Source organism: Balaenoptera borealis, assembly GCF_965194805.1.
Source record: "Balaenoptera borealis genome assembly, chromosome: 6".
NCBI classification, from domain to species: domain Eukaryota; kingdom Metazoa; phylum Chordata; class Mammalia; order Artiodactyla; family Balaenopteridae; genus Balaenoptera; species Balaenoptera borealis.
The window spans coordinates 119,620,592-119,636,950 of record NC_138863.1 but is presented as its reverse complement, the minus strand read 5'-3'; the positions used below and the strand labels follow the sequence as shown (position 1 = coordinate 119,636,950).

The 16,359-nt window shown below is 49.1% G+C and overlaps 1 protein-coding gene across 5 annotated transcripts in view; it reads right to left on the bottom strand.

Moving 5' to 3' along the window:
• STEAP3 (STEAP3 metalloreductase) overlaps window positions 1-16,359 on the bottom strand; it is a 137,883-nt gene that overhangs the window by 109,325 nt on the left and 12,199 nt on the right. For all 5 annotated transcript variants that reach the window (XM_082397901.1, XM_082397902.1, XM_082397903.1 and 2 more), the window contains exon 2: window positions 27-526. In XM_082397901.1, the coding sequence (XP_082254027.1) occupies window positions 27-526 (500 nt within the window). The remainder of the gene's footprint in view (window positions 1-26; window positions 527-16,359) is intronic.

Genomic DNA, 16,359 nt, shown 5'->3' with positions numbered 1-16,359 from the left:
ATGACTGGCATTCCCCCAGCACCTACCTGCCTGTTTCCATCCCTTGGGCCAGACTGCAGGGTCCAGGCAGAGATGACATTGAAGGCCTTGACCACTGTGCAGGCGGGGAAGAGGGAGGCCAGGTACTCAGCATTGGACTCATGGTGCCGAAGGTGCTCCTGCTCTGTGGGGTTGCTCACGTCCACCAGGATCTTGCCGGCCAGCTGGTCACTGAGACCACATAGTGTGGAGTAGTGTTCCCGGAACATAGCCACGAAGATAACCTCTGGGGACCCCACTGCTTCCTCCTGGAAAGTCACTTGTGCTGCTGAGGGGAACAGCCCAGCCGTGCGTTTGGGGTTGCGGCTCCCCACCACCACGCTGAAGCCGGAGCCCACCAGGCGTGTGGCCAGGGAGCGGGCAAAGTCCCCGCTGCCCAGGATGCCCACTTTGGGAACCTCACTGGGGGCCTCAGCAAGGCTGCCATCACTGTCCACCAGGTGGCAGCTGATGAGTGGCTTGTCCATCTCTCCTGATGTTCTGGTGGCTAGAAGAGAACACAGGAACTTGATGAGTGGAGGGCTTTTGGACTGCCCCTCCTACCAGCTCCCTCTCTTGTCCACTGGAGCTGCACGGTGGTCCAACATTCACCCAACAGGGCTTTATGAGTATTAACATGTGCCAGCACGGGGGCACAAGCTGAACAAGACCCAACCCCTTCCTGAGGAGGACACAGCCTCCAGAAAAGAAGAGGAAAGGACCTCTGCCCTCCACACTCTGTCCTTTGTCCTGAGTTATTTCTTTGGCACAAATTTGCAAGAGTGAGAGTGCTGAGAAAGAAGGGTATGGAATTTCTATGATCAATACTAGTGACCCAACTTCAGCATCACCGGGTTTATCTGATTACCAGGAAGGGTAGATATGTTCCTGTGCTTGTTTACAGTTTGCATTTTGGGATGGTATCTCTGATGCTCTTCCTTAAGTAGATGACGAGCAGCTTAAAGGCAGGGACCTCATCTTGTTTGACTTTGGATCTCACCATTTGTCCCAAGGCCTGGCACGGAGCTGGTGTTCAATGTTTGCTGAATGAATGAACACTGAAATCCTACTCTCTGAGGGTGGGATAGGAGTGGGACATGACAGTGAATGGGGCCCTAAGATTGGGTGGGTGCCCTGGGAGCTCCTTTACTAAGTCTGAGATATGAGGGGACGTGGAGGAAACCCTGGACTTGGGCCACGAATTTATAGTAAACTTGGGTGGGAAAATTATTTGTTTTAATGGTCACCAACTTCTAACTGAAAGTTGCTATTTTCTTCAAGTATGAATGTAAGCAGCAACACAGTAGTATTAGCCTACCTGCGAGTTTGTCACCAATAATGACCAATGTCACATCACAAATTTAATTGTGAAAGAACTCTCCAAATACGATTTAAACTCATCATTAATTTAAAATTATGGTAGGTAGAACACTTAAATACAGAAAGCAAATATTAACATATCTGAAGGGAAAATAGACAACATTATAAATAACAGTAGGGGACTTCACTACCCCACTTTCAACCATGGATGGATCAGACAAAAAAAAATCAGTATGGAAACACTGAACTTGAACTACACTTTAGACCAAATGAACCTAACAGACATATAGAGAACGTTCTAGCCAATAGCAGCACAATACACATTCTCCTCATGTGTCACAGAATATTCTCCAGGACAGAGCATATGTTAGGTCATAAAACACATCTTAACAATTTAAAAAATACTGAAGTCATATCAGGTATTTTTTCTGACCACAATGGTATGAAATTAGAAATCAATAACAGGAGGAAAATTAGATAATTCACAAATATGTGGAAATTAGTACACTCCTGAACAACCAATGAGCCAAAGAAGAAATCAAAAGGGAAATAAAAAAAATTTATCTGAAACAAGCAAAAATTGAAGTACAACATACCAAAAAGTATGGGATGAAGCAAAAGCAGCTCTAAAAGGAAAGTTTATAGCTTAATGCCAAAATGAAGAAAAAAGAAAGATCTCAAACGACTTAACTTTACACCTCAAGGAACTAGGAAAAGAACAACAAACTAAGTCCAAAGTTAACAGAAGGAAGGATATAACAAAGATCAGAGTGGAAACAATTGAAATAAAGGCTAGAAACACAACAGAAAAAAAAATCAATAAAACTATGACCTGGTTTTTTGAAAAGATAAAACTGACAAACGTTTAGCTAGATTCACAAAGAAAAAAAAAAGACTCAAATAAGATAAAAAAAGAGAGACATTACAACTGATAACACCAGAAATACAAAAGATCATGCGACTATTATGAACAATTATATGACAACAAACTGGACAACCCAGAAGGAATGGATACATTCCTAAAAACATACAATCTACCAAGACTGACTCATGAAGAAATAAAAAATCTGAACAGGCCAGTAATGAGTAAGGAGATTGAATCAGTGATGCAAAAAACTCCCCCAACAAAGAAAGGCCTAGGACTGGGGGGCTTCCCTGGTGAATTCTTCCAAACATTTCATGAAGAGTTAATGCTAATTCTTCTCCCACTCTTCCAAAAAACTGAAGAGGAGGGAACACTTCCAAGCTCATTTTATGAGGCCATCATTACTCTGATACCAAAGACAGATAAGGACACTACAAGAAAAGCAAATTACAGGCCAATATCCCTGATGAACATAGATGCAAAAATCCTCAATGAAACAAGCAAACTGAATTCAACAGCACATTAAACGGAACCTACACCATGATCAAAGTGGGGTTTATCTCTGGGATGCAAGGATGGTTCAACATAAGCAAACCATTAAATGTGATACATCATGTTAACAGAAGAGGGACGAAAATAATATGATCATCTCAATAGATGCAGAAAAAAACATTTACCAGAATTGGACATTCTTTCATGATAAAAACTCTCAACAAATCAGATACAGAACTAGGAATGTACTTCAGTATAATAAAGGCCATATATGACAAGCTCACACCTAACATCATACTCAATGATGAGAAGCTGAAAGCTTTTTCCTCTAAGATCAGGAACAACACAAGGGTGCCCACTCTTGCCGCTTCTATTCAACATAGTACTGGAAGTGCTAGCTTGAGCAATCAGACAAGAAAAAGAACAAAGGCATCCAAATTGGTAAGGAAGAAATAAAATTATCTTTGTTTGCAGTTGACGTGATCTTATATATAGAAAACTCTAAAGACTCCACCAAAAAACTGTTACAACTAAGAAATTAATCCAGTAAAGTTGCAGGATACAAAATCAACATACAGGGCTTCCCTGGTGGCGCAGTGGTTAAGAATCTGCCTGCCAATGCAGGGGACACGGGTTCGAGCCCTGGTCCGGGAAGATCCCACATGCCGCCGAGCACCGAAGCCCGTGCGCCACAACTACTGAGCCTGCGATCTAGAGCCTGCGAGCCACAACTACTGAAGCCCTCACGCCTAGAGCCCGTGCTCCGCAACAAGAGAAGCCACTGCAATGAGAAGCCAGCACACAGCAAGGAAGAGTAGCCCCCGCTCACCGCAACTAGAGAAAGCCCGTGCCCAGCAACAAAGACCCACTGCAGCCAAAAAAAAAATCAACATACAAAAATCGGCTGTGTTTCTATATACCAACAATTAACTATCTGAAAAAGAAATTAATAAAACAATCCCATTTACGATACCACCAAAAAGAATAAAATACTTAGGAATAAATTTAACCAAGGATGTGAAAGAGCTGTACACTTAAAACTACGGAACATTGATGAAAGAAATTGAAGAAGACACAAATAAATGGAAAGACATTCAGATTCAAAGCAGTCTATATAAAAATTCCAATAGCATTTTTCACAGATATAGAAAAAAAATTCTAAGATTTGTATAGAACCACAAAAGACCCCAAAGAGCTGAAGCAATCTTGAGCAAGAAGAACAAAGCTGGAAGCATCACACTTCCTAATTTCAAATTGTATTACAAAGCTTTAGTAATCAAAGCAATATGGTACTGACATAAAAACAGACATAAACCAATGCAACAGAACAGACAGCCCAGAAATAAACCCATGCATATACGGTCAATTAATCTTCAGCACAGGTGCCAAGAATACACAATGGGGAAATGACAGTCTCTTCAATAAATGGCATTGGGAAAACTGGACATCCTCATGGAAAAGAATGAAACTGGACCCACATCTCATACCATACACAAAAATCAACTCAAAATGGATTCAAGACTTAAACTCAAAAAAAAAAAAAAAGTAAGACCTGAAACTGTATTACTGTCTTAGAAGAAAACACTGGTCTTGTCAGTGACTTGTTTTGGACTTGACACCAAAAGTACAGGCAACAAAAGTAAAAGCAAACAAGTCTAGTCTGACTAAGTCAAACTAAAATGTTTTTGCACAGCAAAGGAAATAATCAACAACATGAAAAGGTAACCTATGGAATGGGAGAAAATATTTGTAAACCATATATCCAATAAGGGGTTAATTTCCAAAATATATAAGGAAATCATACAACTCAATAGTTAAAAACCCAAATAATCCAATTAAAAATGCAAAGGAACTGAACAGACATTTTTCTAAGGAAGACATACAAATGGTCAACAAGTATTATAAAAAGATGCTTAACATCAGTAATCATTAGGAAAATGTAAATCAAAACCTCACACCTTTTAGGATGACTAGTGTCAAAAAGTCAAAAGATAATAAGTGTTGGCACACATGTAGAGAAAAGGGAACTCTTGTGCACTGCTGGTGGGAATGTCAATTTGTACAGCCATTATGGAAAAGAGCATGGCGGCTCCTCAAAATATCAAAAATAGAACTACCATATGATTCAGCAATCCACTACTGGGTATTTACCCAAAGGAAATAAAATCACTATCTTGAAGAGATCTGCACCCCATGTTTATTGCAGCATAATTCATAGTAGACAAGATATGGAAACAACCTCAGTGTCTGTCGACGGATGACTGGGTAATGAAAATGTGGTGCATACGTACAATGAAATATATTCAACCTTAAAGAAGAAGGAAATCCTGACATTTGCATCAACATAATGAACCTGGAGGACATTACACTAAGTGGAGTAAGCCAAACACAGAGAGACAAATACTGCATGATCCCACTTACATGTGGTTCTGAAAAAGTCAAACTTAGAAGCAGAGAGTAGAAAGAATAGTGACCAGGAGAAATGGGGAGATGTTGGTCAAAGGGTACAAACTTTCAGTTATAAGATGAGAGATCTAATGAATATTATGGTGACTACAGTTGATAATACTGTATTACATACTTGAAATTTTATAAGAGAGTAGTTCTCAAGTGTTCCCAACACACACAAAAATGGAAACTATGTGAGGTGATGGATATGCTAATTAGCTTTATTGTGGTAGTGATTTCACAATGTATATCAAAATATCACATTGTATACCTTAAATATACACAATTTTATTTGTCTTTCATAACTCAATAAGGGTGGGGGGAAATTAAAAACTAAAATTATAGTATTAGATTTTGTCACTAGATCTTGTTACTTAACATAAAGAATCATGCATGTTACTATTATACGTCTTTTAAAAGTATATTTTAGGGACTGTGTTTCAATATAGTAGGTATTCTTTGTAACCCTATGTAATTTTATGTATGTAAGAAGAGCATTATTCTGAGCAGAAGTTTAGGGGCTTCACCAGTCTATGAGTTCATGGGGGTCCTCGGCATAGGAGGGTTAAGAACCCCTGCCTGGAACCAGTGGAGCTGCAGGGATGGCTTTTTAACACCCTCTTCCCACTTTCCACAGAAGCCTCCTGGCATGTGCTACACACCGGGTGAGGTGGGAGGCACAAGATCTAACACAAGGGGGCGCAGGGGAACCAGGAGGCTGTGTCCTGGCTCTCCCACGAATCAGCTGTGTGTCCTTGGACAAGCCCCTGTGCCTCTCTGGGCCCCAGCTTCCACCTTTGTAAATGGAGGTCACAATCTCTGCTCCGAGATGGCAGACAATGCAATCTTAAAAGGCTTTGAAAACTGACCCGGACATTTTACAAGGGGGCAGCAGCAGCTCCTAGCTATGGGACGGCCGCCACGTGCCAGACGCTGCTCTAAGGTGATGTGTGACGCGTGACGAGTTCAGGTGGCACAGAGGGGAAGCGAAGGAAGGAAGAATGGGACGCAGGTCTGTTGGCCTCTGTAGTCTGAACTTCCCCAGGAGTCTTACTTCCCAGAGGAAGGACAGTGACCTGTCCAGCAAGTGGCATAGTTGGGACCATGCTGGCTGAGAAGAGAGGGTCAGTGTGGAAGCGGACGCAGTGACCGAGAGTCAGGGACACGTGTTGCTGGCCTGCGTCCGCCAAATACAGGCAACTCCCCTAGCGTCTCGCGCCTCTGAAGTGGTTTCAGAGCATCGCCCCTGTCTCTATCACAGACACCAGGGACCGGCTGAGCTAAGCCCCTTCAGGGTCATTTTTTGGGGGACACACAAATGGAGGGGCCATGACCACACAGATATACAAGCCCCAGCCGGGGCCTCCACGCTGCTCGGGCCAGGCTGACTGTGGGCTCAGACGGGGATTGCCACTCCCTGAAAAATGGGAAAGAGCGTTTTCTGCCTGGCCTGGGTACAGGATATTTTTCCAAGTGGTGATGATCTGTGCTTTGTAGATGCAAATGGGCCTCCCGAGGATACCCAGAGGCCAGGCTTAGTGTCATGTGTCCGTGGGCTGCTTTAGCACCCGACTTACAGTTGCCTGGGTGGAGAGCCAGCTCCGGAGTCCGTCTGCCTGGGTTCTAATTCTCACTCTGCCACCTTGGGCCTGTCAGTGCCTCAGTTCCCCAGCTATAAACGGGAGAGATCACAGTTCCTTCCTGACGGGGAGCTTGTAGGAATGAAGCCAATGTGGGTAAAGCACTCGGGACAGTGCTCTCTCGGTACGTAGTAAGTACTGGGTGGGCGGCTGGCGGTGACGAAGCAGACACTGGCTGCCAGCACTGTCCCAGCAGCGGGGATGCGGCAAAGGAAGGATGGAGAGACCCTGTCAGCACCTCTGCAGCCCCGGGGGAAGAGGGGCGAGCGGTGACAGGGGCTTTGCAGGTGGCCTCAGACTCCCAGGCCAGCGCCAGGGTGGCGGGGGGGGATTTGGGCCAAGGTAACTGTAAATCCCTCCCTGGGGACTCCCGCCTTCCCTATGGGTCAGTCATGCCTGGGACAGATACACCCCAGGGCTTTACCCCAGTCCCTGCCTCAGCCACCTGGAGACACCAGTCCTGGGGCAGGTTTTGTCCCTACGGGGAGGGAGAGTCACCACGCTGAGGCCTTCAGGTCGTCTTCACATTTGCTAGCAATTTGGAGGATCCCAGGCAGATCCCCTCCTGGACGGAAGCCTCTCCTCCAGCTTTGCTGTCTCTCTCCTCCCTCCCATCTCCTGGGCAACTACCACGTGCTGAACACTCTTAGGAGCATACGGGTGAGCAAGACGTGCTCCCCGCTTCCGGATGGCTTATAATCGTGTGCGTGTTGGGTGGCGTGTCCACCGTGAGCGGATGCGGGGAAGGAAGGGGTGGGGCTGCCAAAGGGGCAGCCAAGGAGGGCTTCGTGGCACACCCAGCACCTGCTGGTCCTCGCAGAGCCCCGAATGATTTACAGCCTCCCAGCAAACCTGAACCAGCCCAACGAGAAAGTCAATGAGACCTGGGCTTTGCATCCTGTCCTTGTTTATCTCGAGACTTAGCATCACGACGCGGGGAGCAAGTGTTCGGGGCTGGCACTCAAGGCTCACTGCTGAGAACCTCATTCGGTCCCCTTTGGGGGACCCCAGACGAGGCAGCTGCAGCAGAGGGAAGCCAAGGGCACGGGCCTGGTGGCCTGGGGCTGGTCCCAGCTTTGCCCCAAACTGGCCCTGGGACATGGGAGCCTCTGGGGACCTATTAAACATCCCAGACTTACGGTCCTAAGGGGCCCTGCTTTTAGCCGCAGGGTAAATGGAAGTTAAACGTAAAGCACCTCTAAAGTGCTCTTGCCACCAAAATTCGATCCTTGGGACAGGAAAGCGCCAGGTTGTAACGCCTCCTTCCCCTCCAGCTCTGACGCAGGGACACAGCCCCCTGGGCAGAGGTGCTGGGTTCTAATCATAGCCATGCCCATCACTCACTACCCAGGTGCCTCTGCACCTTAGTCCCCTCACGTTTAAAATGGGGACACGAATTGCACCTCTTCCATGCCCTGTTGTGAGGATGAAACTAGTTAACGAGAGCTCAGAGCCACCTTTTCTGGCTGGTGCTCTGTGTACACGTGCATGTGTGTGTGTGTGTGTGTGTGTACGTGTGTGTGTGTGTGTGTGTGTGTGCGTGTGTATTCTCTGAAGTGCTTCACGGGCCTTTCAGAATTCCTCCACCCTCCCGGTGCCCAGCACAAGGCCTGCTGCTGGCGTGATGCTGGCGAGGGTAGGACAGGTGGTAGAGTCCTGGAGGCCCCAAAGGTCCAGCAGAGCCCCTGTTGCCTGTCTATGTGGCCCAAAGGTGAGAGTGCCTAATCCTGGCCGGGCCCTGGCTCGCTGGCTGTTCTATTTACAGATCTGGGGGTGGGGGGAGGGATCCAACAGCCGCTGGGCCGGGGGGGCCTGCGGCCTGCGCACACAGACCTGCCCGTTGCCCCCTCCCAGGTTGCAGACAGAGCAGCACGGAGGCCCGGGTGTGCAGGCACCGGCACCAGCTACGGTTCCCAGCCCCTCTGGGTCTCTACCCGCCTTGCCCGGTCTCGCCTTCTTCCCGGCAGGGCCCCGACATGGGCTGTTTGGGGCTGGAAGCCACGCCTGGCCCACAGGCCTACCTGCCGGCTCCCGTCTGCTCTTGGGCAGGCCAGTGGGCCAGGCGTGGCCCCCAGGCACGTGGCAGGCAGGGCGTGGACAAGCCCCCAGCCTGTTCTGCCCGGGCAGCGCGCAGCCCCTCAGACCCCAGTGGCCGGAGCAGGCCACGGCCGGGAAGGGGTCACCGTGGAGGTGGGTGTGGGTGGGTGGCGGTGGGGTGACCAGCTGGGCACCCGGCGGCCGGATGGTCTACAAGCCAGCTGGGGTGCCGCCCACCCCCTCCCAGCCAGAGGCTGACTTAGCACTTCTGGCCTCGGGGACTGAGAGAGGAATATGGCACAGTTCCTGTCTCACACAGCCCACAGTTACCTTCAAACTTTAGTCTTAGATTTTAACATTAAATCTGGGGGGACACATTCCTACTACTGCTCTATTTATTTATAAATATATTTAAATATGACTGGTGCACTATAATGTTATATACAGAATAAATCATATATAAACAAATATAAATGTAAAGAGATAAGGCTAAAATTTAAACACAGATAGAAGCTCTGAGTTTTCTTCCTGCTCCCAGGGATGATCTCTTACGATCCCTGGGGAGGTCCACACCCTCCTAGACACCTGGGTCCCCGCGGAGTGACAGGCGCAAGACGCAATTGAACAAGGTCTCCTGAGAGAGGACGCTGCCTTCAGGCAGGGCAGCTGGGCGGCTTCCTGCAGGAGGTGGGCCTGAGCTGAGCCTTGAAGGATGTGAGAGTGAGCCTGGAAAAGCCTTCTAGAAAGAAGAGCCTGTGTGAGCAAAGGCCCAGGGGCCGAACAGCAGGTGTCCACGGACAGCTTGCGGCCCCGGGGGCAAACTGGAGTGCGCCTACAGCCAGCACCCGGGAGTTGGCAAGCCATAAATGAAAACACAAATTCTTGCCCAGAATTCTTTTTTAAACCTAAAAATTATAGGGATGAAAAGAGTATGGATCCAAGAGGCTGAAACTCTGGGTTCTGTCCCGACGATTTCCTCACCAGTAGACACGGGACAAGTTACATCTTCCCTCTAGCTTCATCTGTAAAATGACCGAGGGCTGCCCGGCTTCGCTCAGTGGGCAGTTAAGGGCCTGGGGCTTTGCCTGTGGTTGGGGGCTTCCCCGGGTCCTTTGCCTGTTGGCTTCTCTGTGCACCCCTGCGCCGCCCCACTCCCAGTCAGCTTTGGGAGGGTAGATAGAGATCACCATACTTGTTCCATGGCCCGACTCGAAAACCCAGCTCTGTGCCTGGCACATTGCAGAAGTTCCATGCATATTTGTGACCAGAGATACACATCACGGGAGCTTACATCTTCAAAACTTACTCTATTTTGTCTTTTGGGGGCAGAAATCCTTCCAAAATGCAGTGCATATTTCAAGAGAAGGCAGTCAGGTCCTCTCCCAGAACCCAGAGATCAACCCGAGCTGCAAGAAGGGATGTTCTTGAGTCTCGTCTTGTTTTTATAGGACTGTTTTATAGCCTTATATCCTCCCTCATTGTCAGGATATCTATCACAGCTGTCAGCCTGCTTGCCTCTTAATTAAAGCCCTCCCAGGTCCTGCTCATCTGCTGGGGACAAGAAATACAGATAACACACTATCAAGAGAGCGAAAAGACAACCCACCGAATGAGAGATCGATTTTGCAAATCATACATCTGATAAGGGACTTGTTTCTAAATATATAAAGAACTCTTACAACTCAATATTAAAAAGAGAACCTATATAAAAATGGGCAAAGGATTTGAGTAGACATTTCTCCAAAGATATACTAGCTGTCAATAAGCACATAAAAAGACGCTCAACATAATAGCCCCCAGGGAAATGCAAATTAAAACCATGAGATACCTCTTCACACCCACTAGGATGGCTTAATCAAAACAAGACAGAGAAAATAAGTGTTGGTGAGGATGTAGAGAAATCAGAACCCTCATCCACTGCTAGTGGGAAAGTAAAATGGTGTAGCCACTAGGGAAAAAGAGTCTGGAAGTTCCTCAAAAAGTTAAATACAGAGTTTCTATATGCCCCAGCAATCCCACTCCTAGGAACATATATAACCTAGAGAAATGAAAGCATATGTACACACAAAAATATGTGCACCCATGTTCCTAGTAGCACATTCACAATACCCAAAGAGTGGAAACAACACGATGACCATCAACGGACGGATGCCTAAACAAAATGTGGTTTATGCACACAATAGAATAATATTCAGTAATGAAAAGGAATGAGGTACTGATACATGCTACAACATGATGAACCCTGAAAATATTATGTTAAATGAAAGGAGCCAGTCACAAAAGGTCACATATTGTATGATTCCATTTATATGAAATGCCTAGAAATAGGCAAATCTATAGAGACAGAAAGTAGATGAGAGGCTGCCAGGGCCTAAGGGGAGGAGTGGGTGGGGAAAATGGTACAGGGTTTCTTTTTTGGCATGATGAAAATGTTCTAAAATTGACTGTAGTGATGGTTGTACAGCTCTGTGCATACACTAAAAACCACTGGTTGTTTACTTTAAATGGATGAATTATATAGTATGTGAATTATAGCTCAATAATGTTGTTACAAAAAAGCTGAGATACCACACAGCCTGTTATGACTGTGTGTAAACTAAGAATAAACGTGCTTTGGTGAGAGTTTAAGGACTCTTCAGTGAACTTCATGCGTGAATTTTGTGACATCCGTGCTGGTGATTCTGCAACCTTCCGAAGTTATTTCCTAGCTGTTTTCCAAAATCTGAGGTTTCTAAGCCCCAGGACCTCTAGCAAAGTGAGGCTTATGTTGGTGTAGGGGAGATGGTACCACGGGCTACACAGCCCTCTTGGCTGCTGAGTGGGTCCTGCAGCAGCTTTTGCCCACACAGCTACTTCTCTGCACTCCACCCCACGCCAGCAGACAGCTGTTCCAGAGCCACACTGGACGGCATGCGACGAAGGGTACTGAGGCCTAAGGCCCACCCTCCCAGCTCCCAGGGTGGGTCAGTGAATAGGACAGATGTGTTCCGGTGACACAGGACTGGGAGGAATCATCTGCTACTCATCCAAGTGGCTGAGGGTTTATATAAAGACATACGGCTGGAAACTGGCACACAACGGCAAATCCGCTTGCATTAGGTCCAATCCATTCGTCTTCCCCCACCAAACTCATTCCCTCCTTAATTAGGCAGAAGATCAGCCGCCGAGAGCCATCACTGATCATTGGGAGCTTGCCCAGCAGAATGTGGTCTCAGGAAAACATCTGGATGTTGTGGATTTACTCAGGATCAGACGCCTTCGTAAACTGCGAGATAGGCCAGCAAGAACACAGGCAGCTGTGGGGTCATATTTCAGCTGCGCCACATATTAGCTGGGTGGCTTTGGCAAGTCACTTTACCTCTCTGAGCCTCAGTTTCCTCATCTGTACAATGGAGTGATGTTTGTTACCTGAATGAAATGTAGTAAGGATTATATGAGATAAGCTAAGTGCCACGGTCTGAGCCTGTTAAAGCCACACAATTTTCATGATGTTCCTTTCTGCCTAGGATTTTTAAAAACCTTTGGTCTGTGTAAAGCATAAATAGAAGCACCTGAATCAATACAGGGTGTTCTCTGCTGAATGGAAAAATTTACTCTAAAATTTTCTAAAAATAAGCTCTGAGATAATGGTCTGGAGATCTGCACACATTTCTCACCAAGACTCTTCGGGACTCAGGAAGAGGTAAGAAGAGGGGGGCAGTAGAGCAGGGAGGGGTAGAGTAGGGAGAGGCTGGCGGTCAGGGGCAGGGCACCAGGGCGGTTTGGGACCGGGCAGTGAGCCCTCTAGGGGCTGCTAGTCCCAACATCGGGCCCCCTGCCAGGGATGGCCCTCATGTCATGGCGGTCCCCAGGCCACCCTCCCTCACCAGCATCCCCAGCTCCTGGATCAAACCCTACTAGCTGCCTCTCTGCCTTCACACCCCTTGAGAACAGCCCTTTCCCACTGACGGTACTTCTCTCTTTCCTGCCTGTCTCCTTCCCAAGTTCCTTGAGGGCGAGAACAGAGTGAAACTCACTTCTGTAAGCCCAGCACTTAGTCCAGTGCCATTAGGTTAAGCCTGAGCTACACTGGAGGCAGCTGGAGGGCCTGTTAAAACATGCTGCTGGGCTGCATCTCCAGGATTTCTGATGCTGCCGGTCATAGGCTGAAAATCACTGCAGTAGACACTCACAAAAGGTCTATGTGAGGGGTGAGTGAGTTAACGAATCACTTGCATGTAAGAACCACTCCAGATCTGACTTTTCCCTTGAATTCTTATAGTCGGGCCCAGCTCTCCATAAAGCCCTCCCTGACCCACAGGGCCCCTGGTATCTCTCCTTATGTTCCTCTTGGTCTTGAGGGTCAGGTGTGTGTGCCCCATTCCTGCACACCCCTTGGCCTCCCAAAGCTGGCTCCTTCTGGTAAGGAGAAGGTGGTCCAGGCCATGGCGGCATTGCCCACTCAGCCAATGAGGCAAACCCTCCAGGAGAACCGCTCCCACGGTCCCCTCCCCTCCTGTACGTGGGTCACCAGGCCCACTGCAGGCTGAGGGTGAAGAGAGTAGTGGAACTGGGAGACCACACAGATCCTGGGGACCCCGGAGCCCCCAACACAACAACTGGGGTGATCTTCCCAGAGTACGAGTTTCCTAGATGACCTAGAATTCAGAAGGCCTGACACCATATTCATGACTTTCTTTCACTAAGATTGAATAGCCAGGCCTGGAGCAAGTCTCACCGGCACAGTTCGTTACTACCCACCGTCAGCACAGAGGCAGGAGGGGGGTCAGTGCCGGTTGCGAGGGGGAGGGAGTCAGTGGTCAGCGCCCAGACCAGGGGCGCAAAGCGGGAAGATGCTAGGGTCCCCAGGCTGCACAACCTCAGGGGCGTGATTCACATCGTGATCCGTGTGAAGAGGGCCCTCTGGAGTGGTACGGTGCACAGCCTGCACGGTTTTATGCAAAGCTTGGTCCTGCCAATTCTCGTCTGAAAAATGTCCTCATCTGTTATTCCCTGAGTCCCCACTGTGTACCCAGCAGGTGTTCTGGCAGCTGGCTAGAAGACGGCTTGTCCTCTTGGGGCTCTTTGGGGAAAGGCCAGCTACACCCCGCAGCCAAGAGAAAAGTGCTCGAAAGAGGGCGTGCCCAGCTCTGTGGCAGCCAGGGAGGAACGCCTGTCTCTGCCCAGGGAGGTCAGGGCGCTGGCATGTGGACGCACCCAGCTCCCTATGGACCCCTTAATCCCGCCAGGCTAGAGGCTATCGGCAGTGGCAGCTGAATCTGCAGCCTCAGCACCTGGGCTTGGGTGGCTTCTTGCTTTCCAGGGACACCTGCTGCTGCAACCCCTGGGGCCAGATGGGTCTTGTGGGCTGTTGGCTGTCCCCACCTTCCCCCTTGCCGCGGTGTAAATCTGCGGATTCAGCAAGGGGCCCCCTGCTCCTGGGGAGGCTGGAGGACGGGAAAGGGGCAGAGGCAGGCGGCCAAGCCAGAGAGAGGCAGCTCCCGAGGCTCCTGCCAAGGAGCTCAGCCCGCCTCACGCGGCCAGTTTCTTGGGTTGGGGTGCATGCTTCCCAGCTTTGCCCCGCTGATGGGCCACCTCGGGGCACCCTCCCCTGACCCTCCGTGGCCTCTTCCTGCGCACTCCTGTCACATTACCATCGACTGCACACACTGGTTCACTCATCTGTCACCCCACCAGGCTGGGGGCCACTTCCGACTCATTTCTGTGTCTCTAGCATCCAGCCCGGGGCCTGGCGCCATGTAGGTGCTCAATTAACGCTTGTGGCTTGAATGACTTAACTGCTAGATTCCGTGCCTGAGGGCAGAGTGCGCTTGAGTGCGTCTGTTCTCCCCAGAACCTAGCTGGAGCCCTCCTGCACCCAGTGGGGATTCAATCATACAGTGCGTTTTGAACCCCTCCGGTAGCCTGGCCATACTGTTAGAACTGGCCAGGCATTTCGCTATTTGATGAACTTTGTAACACAGAAGACCAATGCGCAGCTGTGCTTAAACACTGCAAGTAAACAGAATAACACAAATGCAGCTTAGTTCGTGCAACTCTGGCAAAAGTAGGAAATCAAACCCCATATCTGAGGCACATCAGGGGGCAGCCTGGTAGGTGCATACCCAGGGAAGGAGGCTTCAGGTATGCTCGGTCGATGGCTCCAGGGCCCATGAGCCTCTGAGCCAGGGGGTAGAGCGGTCTGCCCAGTCTCCACCAGGGAGAAGCGTCTGGGGCAGGTGAGGCCCAGCTGCGGCTTCTGGCAGATGGCCTCCGTGGCTTTTCCCAGTCAAACCCCACCTGATCTACAGTCTCGACTCTGGCTCTCCCACCTTATGCTTTTTTCCGGCTCAAGTCATAGATTTAACCTCTGTGCCTGGAAAGTCCTTTTCCTCCGAAGGACAAAATTCAAGGTGCAGCAGAAAGGCCACTCCTCTGTGAAGTCCTTACCCTACCTCCTCTTCGAGGCAGGATGAATGTCCCTCCCCTAGTCCCCTTGGCTCTCTGCAGCACAGGTAACAGGATGGAACCAGCACACAATGGTAGGTACTTTCCTTAGTACCTACTTGGACTTAGAGGTCCAAGGGGTGGATGGCGGTGGGGTCCCTAGCCCCCTTTAATCTCCGTCACCCCTCCCCATGTGCTAATGTTAGTATGAAAACTAATACCCTTGGTATGAATAATTCACATTTCCCAGTCAGGTAAAGTGAATAACACCTCCTACAAAATCGTTCCCATTTTACAGATCTGAAACAAACAATCCAAGTAAAAAGCCGGCTACTTGCTATGCAAATAGAAGCAGCTTTCAGGGAAGTCCCCTAGTTCCCCCTTCCCTCCACATGACTGCCCCTGAAGCCACATCATGTAGAAATCCCGGGCCTCCCCGGGGCTGTGAGGTCCGTCCGCCCTCCCCTACCGGGATGCAGCCGGGAGGTCACATTCCAGCACCCAGCAAGTGCCTGGCACCTGCCACATCAACAACGATCAAGAGTCAAAGAAGAGAACTTACTGTGAGGCGAGGCCCGACTCAAATGGTGGGGAGACTGACTGTGGACTTGTACACTCAGGGTATTATTACTTCCATTTTACAGATGAGAAAACTGAGGTTGAGGCCCCACAGTTGGCTCTTGCCCTAGTCCAGTCCCTGCATTCAAGCTGCCTCCAGGGCAGTGAGGCTGGGCAGCTCGTGGCCGTGGGCATGAGTCATAGCCGGTTACCTGGTCTACATGGGGCTCTGAGGTGGTCTTGGCTTCCTCTTGGCTCTGCCTCTGCCCTGCTGAGCTGCCCAAACTCATACTTTCCAGCCTCTCGTTCTCAGGCTGTTCCTGCAAATCTGGGGCTGCCCTCTTCTCCTAGATTCTAAACCACGGCAGCGCAGGCCCCCCCTCGCAGATCTCAGGTTAATGGGTCCAGGGGGCAAGAAGGAGGTGCTACCTGAGTCCAGGTGCCCCTCACACCCCCCACCCCGACAGTTCACTTGAGGGGAGACAGCATAGAAGATGCCAGCCTCAAATCCAGGTTTATAGCCACACACATCTTAATTGGTGCATTTCTATTTTC